The sequence below is a fragment of the Salvia hispanica genome, chromosome 4 (assembly GCF_029641045.1).
Source record: "Salvia hispanica isolate PSC_SH4W2 chromosome 4, Shi_PSC_v1, whole genome shotgun sequence".
NCBI classification, from domain to species: Eukaryota; Viridiplantae; Streptophyta; class Magnoliopsida; order Lamiales; family Lamiaceae; genus Salvia; species Salvia hispanica.
In genome coordinates this window covers 7830474-7839796 of record NC_142695.1, presented here as the reverse complement: position 1 = coordinate 7839796, position 9323 = coordinate 7830474, and the positions used below count along the sequence as shown (strand labels likewise).

The 9323-nt window shown below is 35.9% G+C and overlaps 2 protein-coding genes across 3 annotated transcripts; one reads left to right on the top strand and one right to left on the bottom strand.

Annotated features, from left to right (window-relative positions):
- The first annotated feature begins 2089 nt into the window (after window positions 1-2089).
- Window positions 2090-7402, top strand: LOC125195699 (beta-galactosidase 5-like). Of its 2 annotated transcripts, XM_048093867.2 has the most exons (19): window positions 2090-2465; window positions 2538-2633; window positions 2740-2852; window positions 2962-3028; window positions 3137-3229; window positions 3856-3999; window positions 4084-4172; window positions 4240-4345; window positions 4448-4535; window positions 4637-4758; window positions 4833-4997; window positions 5086-5264; window positions 5353-5462; window positions 5574-5683; window positions 5773-5880; window positions 5957-6070; window positions 6259-6461; window positions 6547-6889; window positions 6968-7402. In XM_048093867.2, the coding sequence occupies exons 1-19, from the start codon at window positions 2289-2291 to the stop codon at window positions 7085-7087; spliced, it is 2547 nt and encodes an 848-aa protein (XP_047949824.1). In that variant the 5' UTR covers window positions 2090-2288; the 3' UTR covers window positions 7088-7402. The 2 variants fall into 2 exon arrangements, with proteins under 2 accessions (XP_047949824.1, XP_047949826.1); XM_048093869.2 differs by lacking the exon at window positions 2740-2852 and having other exon boundaries at window positions 2334-2465.
- An 892-nt stretch (window positions 7403-8294) lies between these two features.
- Window positions 8295-9310, bottom strand: LOC125193381 (thioredoxin H-type 1-like). The gene is made up of 3 exons (XM_048091156.2): window positions 9158-9310; window positions 8718-8840; window positions 8295-8610 (listed from the first exon to the last, which is right to left on the bottom strand). Exons 1-3 carry the CDS (start codon window positions 9245-9247, stop codon window positions 8470-8472), a joined length of 354 nt encoding a protein of 117 aa, XP_047947113.1. The 5' UTR covers window positions 9248-9310; the 3' UTR covers window positions 8295-8469.
- Window positions 9311-9323: the final 13 nt, after the last annotated feature.

Below are 9323 nucleotides of genomic sequence, written 5' to 3'. Positions count from 1 at the left end.
CAACTAGAACACTAACTTCCAGTTCGGCCAAGTTACAAATCATGTCTCGAATATTGTACCCGGATAGTATTAGTAAAATACATTATTACCCTCCAAATTGTAGTATAGATCCTTGCTTTGTGATCCTTCTGTTTCTTTCTTCTCTTTCTCTATTTTGTTTTGTTTCTAGCAGCTAACTAATCTAGCTAAGGTGGAGGGTTAGGTGGCATGGGGATGTACACAGTTTTGAAATAAGTTCTTAATTAAATCTATAGCAGAATTTGAATGATGAACTATGATGCAGAAAGCACGTAACTGTTTAGTTTAATGATAATTTCATTCTTATATATGGGCACATATCCAAATACTCCCTCGGTCCCATTAGAAATGAAACGTTTTCCAATTTTGTTTGTCCCATTAGAAATGAAACGTTTTATAAAATAGAAACAATACTCTCTCTACTTTTTCATCTCTCTTACTTTACTCTCTCCTCATTAACTCACAAAACAACACTACATAAAATTCGTGCCGAAACACAAATGTTTCATATTTATTAGGACGGAGGAAGTATGATCTAAATCATCTAATCTGATACATTCATCACCTCGTACAAGATATATAAGTGTCGATCAATAGTAGTAATTTATACTGTTTTATACATATATATCATGAATCTTGTTGCATCTATTAATATTGCAATACCACTGATAGAATGATGAGTTCAACATACGAACATGAAGACATCCATCACATTAAGTAATTGAGCTAGATTTGATAATTTTTGTTTATTAAATTTTAAAGCCTTTACAAGACAATATGTTTTTCTAATGCTAAGCATGTGAAAAAATATTAAAGAAGAATGGAAAGCTTTCCTACACACCATGTACTTATATTCTAAGTTCGCCTTTTAAAATCGATTCCGTCTCATATGAAAGAGAAGGTTTGTGTGACATCGTTTTACCAATAATTAAATAAAAAATCTGTCTATACTTAAATTTGCAAGTACTTATAATTATCAAAAACAAATTTTAAATATTTTTGAATATTTATGAATCTAAATCTGAATTCTAATTCACAATGATTTCAACAAGTAGATTTGGTTTTGACATAATTTACTTGTGGCATATGAAGAGAAGAGTATATCTACGACTAGGAGTGAAGATAACAGCCTAAGCGACAATTCACGTGCTTCTAATTAACTCATAGTACTAATATATCATATTAATACTAGTATTATTTTTTAATCTTCATCTATTAAATTTAATGTAAGAGGATCCTCTAATTATGATAATGCCATGACTTTCAAGATTTTGAAGAGTGGAAGTTTCCATGGTCCTGCTTTATATTAACGAGAAATACTAATGATTTTGCTACAGAAAATTCATAAAAATTCCATTCTTCTTGTTTTTTTCCTCCAAACTCGCCAGCTAATTGCTTGCCTTTGTGACACAAGTTATATTCAATTATAATTACTACATTGTTCCATTCCAGTTCAAATACTTGTGAAATACTCTACGTTTGTAATAATTTTCTTGAATATCGAACTTTGACTTATATTATCATTTATGAAAATCTATATAATTTGAGAGAAGTAGTTAGTAGTAAATGTGTTTGTTTACATATTAATTAAGAAAAATTTAATCACGAGCAAATTGAAATAATAAGAAAGGGACTATGCTTATGGTATTCGTCTTTTGCATATTAAAAATGGGGGATAAAATACAAACAAAATCTATCGGCATAAATACAATGATAAATTAATAAATTTTGAAAAATTTGTTTTATTTTATATATATATTGGACCGACAAAAAAAAAAGGGAGCTGACATCTGAAATTATTAGTCATCCAAATTATCAATTTCTCAGAACTTACTTACCACAATTCAAATCTAATTTGAACTTGGCATCTGCATCAATATCGATACAATTAATTTAATTCAACATTAATGATGCCAACGGGGCATAACCTTCACTTGAATTAAAATATCACCTCTCACAATAAATGATTCAATATTTTCTATATTTATTTATTGATTTTGAACTGCATATATAAATGATGATGATGATGAACACTCGCAAGCATGAATATCAGCAATAAAAGCTTAATTACGTTCTCTAATTTTTTTGTGCTGTCAAGAACATTTAATTAAAATGTTCTAGTGATTGCCAAATGTGATAAATCTGCACTTCCACCACATTGCCACCACTTCCAAATCTCACCGCTTCACTTCTTAATTTTCCCTCCATATTCATGCACATTTTTTAAATACTAGAATAGTTCCTCCATTCCATATTCACCAAAAAAAATCATGGGAACTATTAAATATTATTCGAGTTCATTTATGTTGATGATCTTGATGTTTTTGGTGATGGGGTGTGAGGTGATCAAGTGCAGTGTGAGCTATGATAAGAGGGCAGTCATCATCAATGGAAACAGAAGAATTCTTTTTTCTGGTTCTATACATTACCCAAGAAGCACCCCTCAAGTAAGTAAGTTTCAAATTTCATTTTAAATTAATTTAGTTTGTGATTATACTAATTAGTGGTGAAATTTTCAGATGTGGGAAGATCTGATATTGAAGGCCAAAAATGGTGGATTGGATGTTATTGACACTTATGTGTTTTGGGATGTGCATGAGCCTTCCCCAGACAATGTGAGTTCAGTATTTTTCATATTTTTATTGATTTCGTTTAATAAATACTTATATCACACACACATATATGTTTTGTTACATATTTAAGTTCAATTACTTCTGGCAGTATAATTTTGAGGGTAGATTCGATTTAGTAAGATTTATTAAGACGGTGCAAAAACAAGGCCTCTATGTTCATCTCCGAATTGGACCCTATGTTTGTGCAGAATGGAATTTTGGGTAATTTCTCTTGCACTATATAAAATTGAAATTTGGGATTTAATTTCGATTTCTTAGTTTTTTTAATTTATTTGTATGACTTTAATTACATATATATTTGTTGATGCAGTGGATTTCCTGTGTGGTTGAAATATGTACCTGGTATCAGCTTCAGAACAGACAACGAGCCCTATAAGGTTCTTTATTTAAAAAAAAAAAATCATTTTAGTATAGATTGGATGGTTTAATAAATTCTAGTTTGTTTAGTTAGTGTTTGAGTCGAAGCATTTGTTATATTTTTACAGGCGGCTATGGAAAAGTTCACTCAGAAAATAGTTGGTATGATGAAGAGCGAGCAACTATTTGAATCACAAGGAGGTCCTATTATACTCTCACAGGTATCAATTTTATTATTTTAAGTTAGCATTGTGTATTTAAATTGATCATTTCCAAATACGAGCCTAGAAAAAATATTGCAAAAACATATGACGAATAAAATAGTATAAATTGGATCTAGCGCAATTAAATCGTCACTGAATGTCAAAGAGCATTTTTTTAATGTGTCATTGAAAATCTCATTTCGGCTTTCTGGCTAATTATACATTGACAACTACAAGGAAGACTTTGGCATGATGCAACCGAGGCAAATTTGAGTTTTAAACAAACTTTCTTAATTCAGATTTGAATTTAGATATTCTTTATTAATAAATTGTTTTACTCACAAAAACTAATTGTTTCTCATAACAAAGTTGTTTAGACTTTAGATATCTTATACTACAAATATTCCTATTTACACTATAAATACATTAAAAGTTTTACAAAGTGAATAATTTTAAAGTATTTTCCAACTCACTTATTGAGTATTGCATGCTCAGCCTCATTTAGCAAGTTGGATTATATATGTTGTTACATATATCTTTTTAAATTTTTTTTGAAAATTCGAGATTGGCTTCACTTAAATTACTTTTGATGTATTGCAAGCTCAATTTAATTAACTTTTTTACATTTGAATCTTGGTGAATAGATTGAGAATGAATATGGGAGAGAAAGGATTGCACTTGGGGCAGCTGGAGATGCATATATGAATTGGGCAGCAAAAATGGCAGTTGGACTCGACACCGGTGTTCCATGGGTCATGTGCAAAGACGATAATGCCCCCGATCCCATCGTATGTATTTCATCATCAATTTTCTCAAAAAAAAAAAAACAATTCAATTCCTTAATTTTATTTTGGTTGTAACATTGCAAACAGATAAATACATGCAACGGATTCTACTGTGATAAATTTACTCCCAACAAACCTTATAAGCCTACTATGTGGACTGAAGCTTGGAGTGGCTGGTAACTATCTCATACATTTCACCACATGTCTTTCATTCTTGTTTCTAATTAGAAGAAATAAAATCAGGTTTAATGAGTTTGGAGGAACGGTTCATGAGCGGCCGGTTCAAGATCTCGCCTTTGCAGTAGCTCGTTTCGTGCGGTCAGGCGGTTCCTTTATAAACTATTACATGGTACTAACATTAGTAAACTTTTAATATCATCATGGCTTAATTTTTTAAAATCAAATTTTTATTGGCATAATTTTTGGAATCTGAATGAAATTTATTCATTAGTACCATGGAGGCACCAACTTCGGGCGCACTGCTGGAGGCCCGTTCATCACAACCAGCTATGACTATGATGCTCCGATAGATGAATATGGTATGTAACGATATTCACATTATTTACCTCCATAATTTCGACAATTTTGTACAACTTAATTATGCGAACATGCAAAGTTGATACATACTCACAATTTTTAGGTTTGATTCGAGAGCCCAAGTATGGTCATCTCAAGGAGCTCCACAGGGCTATTAAGCTCTGTGAGCACGCACTTGTCTCGTCTTCGGAGCCTAACGTGGTTTCGTTAGGAATATATCAGCAGGTTGGCTTCTGGCCCCCCAATTCGAAGCAATGCCTATTGGCCATCGTACTTACCAAAACCTCGTCGTTTTCTAGGCTCATGTATTCTCAGCAGGGGAAGGTAGCTGTGCAGCTTTCCTTTCCAACTTCGACACCAAATCCGCTGTAAGAGTGGTGTTCAACAACAGGCACTACAAATTGCCTCCTTGGTCCATCAGCATTCTGCCTGACTGCACAAATGTAGTTTTCAACACTGCAAAGGTAGTTATACTAAACATAGATATGCATTATCCAGTTATCCATATATTCGTTGCAAAGATCATACATGTAACGGCTTCTGACTATTAAGGTTGGAGCGCAAACATCGCGCTATCAAATGGTGGAGACGAATTCCCAACTGCAATCATGGGAGACGTATCGTGAGGACACAGCTGCACTAGAGGATGGCTCAGCATTCACCGCACCTGCCCTAGTAGAGCAGTTGAATGTCACGAGGGATAGCAGTGATTATTTGTGGTACACGACCAGGTTAGTCATTCCTCTCTGCTATAAACTATGCTATATCTTGTACAGTTTTCTCCATATTATGATATGTAAATTGGTTTTCACGACACAGCGTTGACATAGCTTCATCCGAGCAATTTCTGAGCAATGGGCAGAATCCTACTCTAACTGTGGACTCTCGGGGTCACGCCCTCCATGTCTTCATCAATGGAAATTTTGCAGGTAGAAAGGTTTCTTTGTTGAAAACTATCATGATATATGAGTTCATGTGTATGAAAAAATGGTGTTAATATGTGAAAAGGTCATAAAACTACTGGGTTTCTATGCTTACAGGATCTGCTTATGGGACTCGAACGAATACAAGATTCACATTCAGCAGAGCAGTAAACTTGAAAGCTGGCAAAAATAGTATTTCTCTGCTCAGCATAGCCATGGGATTACCTGTGAGTTCTATTCCATTTGTTACTTTTTAATATTTATAGATAGAAAGTAAATACTCTCTTAAGAACTTAATGCATTTCTCAAAATGAAGAACACTGGATTGCATTTCGAGGACTGGAACGTGGGAGTTGGGCGAGTCGAGCTTAACGGCCTAGATCAAGGACGCAAAGATCTGACAAGGCAAACATGGTCTTACAAGGTAAAGCATGTGGATATTAGGCTTGTTATAGTATCACATTTACACACATTCATACCTGAATGTTTACTGTAAACAGGTTGGACTAACTGGTGAAAAGATGAATCTGGTCTCCCCATCCCAGGCTTCATCTGTTGAGTGGACGGCAATGGCAGCTATCGCCCAAAATCATCAGCCCCTTAGATGGTACAAGGTACAGATGCTATACAAACTAGTCTTTTAACACAGGAAGTCTTGTTTGCAACTGTCATATATGGTTAAAAATCTATCAGACAGGTGAAAGCCCGGATCTGAATATTCATCCCAGAACACGGCCTTCACTAGTTTCAGTGTTTTAATAGAGTTACTAAGGTAAGCATCGTCTATATTGGAACTATGCAGGCATATTTTGACGCACCAAATGGAGATGAGCCGTTGGCATTGGACATGGGAAGCATGGGGAAAGGTCAAGTGTGGATCAATGGACAAAGCATAGGAAGATATTGGACGGCTGTAGCAAATGGAACCTGTGGAGAGTGCCACTACACTGGTACATACCGGTCCCCTAAATGTCAAGGTGGTTGTGGCCTGCCAACTCAACGATGGTAAATTTCTACTACTACTTAACAATAGAAACAGAAGAAAATAGAGTAACTTCTTACAAGTCGACATACTTCAATCTTGCCTTAGGTACCATGTGCCCAGATCATGGTTGCAGCCAACAAAAAATCTCATTGTACTTGTCGAAGAACTCGGTGGAGATCCATCAAGAATCTCTCTAGTTAAAAGAACCACAAGGAACGTATGTGTTGATGCATATGAGCGCCATCCGATGGTAGCAAATTATCAGCTCGAGAGCGAGAGCACGAGCACAAAGAGAATGCTCCACCAGGCCAAGGTGCATCTCCGGTGTGCCCGTGGGCAGACTATGTCAGCCATTACGTTCGCAAGCTACGGGACACCTACAGGAACATGTTCAAGTTTTAGGATGGGAAGTTGTCACGCACAGAACTCCCAAGCTGTCATAGAAAAGGTGAGTTATTCTACACTGGATCATTTACTATTCAATGAGAATGTGACTGATGTATACTTTGTTCGAATTCTGTCACAGATGTGCCTTGGGAAGGAAAGGTGCAAGCTATCAGTTTCAAATAGCTACTTTGGAAGTGATCCTTGCCCTAATGTATTAAAGAAGTTATCTGTTGAAGCTGTTTGCTCTAACACAGCATAAGTATGAACATGCCCAGAAAGAAATGTACAAAAATCTTGAAGAGAGTTGTGCTACACGACGATCACGATCACAGTCTGCATCGTGCAGACTGTAGAGAGTGGTATAGTTAGTCATACGAGGTCCACTCATCCACAAAGTTTTTTACTAGTTCGGCTAGTAGATATTTTTATAGCAGTGTAGAATTTGTTTGTGTTATAGCTATCTTATAGAAAATTTGATTTTCTGATCCCAAATATAGTAAGACAGAAGGGTTCTCATGCTCTGAGAACAAATGTTGTTGCATTCTCAATTATTCATATTTCTATTAGTTTTGTATTTAGACTATTTTATTTTAGATTTACAAAAGGCAACAATAAATTTAAAAGTAACAGTCCCTTTTATTTTCATACCGCGTAAGGCGAGATTCTATATAGTGTTGTTTTATAAGATTTTATAGTGTTGTTTTGTGGGTTCCGAGAGAATAAAGAAGAGATAGTGTCTCCATGTATCACTTTAAGTGGGAATTCCTAGAAAAGAAAATGAGTCACTTTATGTGGGACGGGTGGAGTATTAGACGAAAAGGGGGCTACTTTTAGAGTGTCCACAGTGGCATGCCCAAGGACGGGTGGCGTATTAGACTAAAAGGGGGCTACTTTTAGAGTGTCCACAGTGGCATATGCCCTATTTGGCATGCCCAAGCCACCAATTCTTGGGCATGCCCAACAAAGTTGGCCCTTCCCATCAAAACTTGGTCACCACAATGGTGGCCCTCCAAGCCTCAAATTAAAATTATTTTCTTACATTTTTTTGTTATATTTTAATTTTACTAGAATAAAAATTATTTGCCTATAATAATTAAAAAAAATGCATACTTTAAAAATGAGTGAATTGAAACCAAATTTTCGTCATATTATAGATAGGGGAAAATTATACAACGAAAATTTAGGGTTTAAAATTAAAATTGAGAATGAAGTGAAAAATGGAAGGAAAGAATTATACAAACAATTTTCGAAAAAAAAAAATCTGAAATTCGGAGGGCTGCGGCTCTCGGCCCCCTGCAGTGGAGGACTGTGCCTCGCGCCCAAGAGCCTCGGTCAGGCGGAGAGCAGCAGTGGGGGGCCGTGCCCGAGCCAAGGGCCGAGAGCAGCAGTGGGGGGCCGCGCCCGAGCCAAGGGCAGCAGCCCTCCCACTGTGGACACTCTTATAACAAGTCATGGATATAAAATCATTGAAGAAAAAGAAAAGGGAATTCTTATTAAAATAAATCGATCCTTCACTTGATTAACAAGAAGTGACACATAAAAGAGATGGATAATTCCTGATGCAAGGTTCAAGCACATATTGAAGGCTCAATTAAATATGAGTAAACACATTTCGCAGAAAAGCAAAAGCCACAGCTACGTTTAAGCAACAACAGTTGCATGTTTATTGATTGTTGCCTGCAATTCTTCCTTTCTTGCACCAACAACCCTGTCAATTTCCTTTCCTTCTTTAAGGAACACGAAGGTCGGCATGGCCTCAACTCCGTATTCTGCCGCCACAGGCTGAGAAACAGGGTAAAATACTAGTAATCACTAACTATAATGGAAAAGAAATCCTTGAATTACATGAGCAATGTAGAAAGGAATAGAGTAAAGTAAGCAGTAAGCACCTTGAGATCATCCACATCAACTTTGGCAACGATGATTTGTGGTGTCTTCTTGGCAATCTCAGCCAAAATAGGGGCGATGAAACGACAAGGTCCACACCATGAAGCAGTGAAATCAACAACAACCTGATAAACAATTCTGTCTCAGATAACAAAACTTACTGCGAAATGCAACAGTTAATTCAAATGCTAGCTAATTAAGCTTCCAATTCACATTAAATTAAATAAATCCTAATTTCCGAGTTTGAAACCCTAATCACCGAAGCGACATTAATCTAGCAAAGTAAGGAAAGGAATGAGGAATCCAATCCTATGCTACCAAACAAAGACAGTAGTAAACAAAAAGGTAAATTCCACACATTGAATCAAACAATGAACAGATATGCGTGTAAAACAGAAGGAAAATCAGGAAATCAAAACACATGAGAGAGAGTGAGGGGTACGAGTTTCTTAGATTCGACGCCTTTTTGGAAAAGCTGCTTCCATTCGTCGACGGAGTTGGGGGCGATGACTTGTCCTTCCTCGGCGGCCATTTCTTCGTTTGTTGATTTTCTCGGCGATAACAAACTTGGAGGCGTAAACCCAATATAATGAAGCCAGTTATTTATA

Bases quoted from the DNA above. Each gene is read 5' to 3' on its own strand.
- LOC125195699 (XM_048093867.2), top strand. From the start codon at position 2,289: ATGGGAACTATTAAATATTATTCGAGTTCATTTATGTTGATGATCTTG. The intron at 2,634-2,739 runs GTGAGTTCAGTA...TACTTCTGGCAG, and splicing joins ATGAGCCTTCCCCAGACAAT to TATAATTTTGAGGGTAGATT. The intron at 4,759-4,832 runs GTTGGCTTCTGG...GTCGTTTTCTAG, and splicing joins CGTTAGGAATATATCAGCAG to GCTCATGTATTCTCAGCAGG.
- LOC125193381 (XM_048091156.2), bottom strand. From the start codon at position 9,247: ATGGCCGCCGAGGAAGGACAAGTCATCGCCCCCAACTCCGTCGACGAA. The intron at 8,841-9,157 runs GTACCCCTCACT...ATTGTTTATCAG, and splicing joins GCGTCGAATCTAAGAAACTC to GTTGTTGTTGATTTCACTGC. The intron at 8,611-8,717 runs GTGCTTACTGCT...CCTGTTTCTCAG, and splicing joins TTGATGTGGATGATCTCAAG to CCTGTGGCGGCAGAATACGG.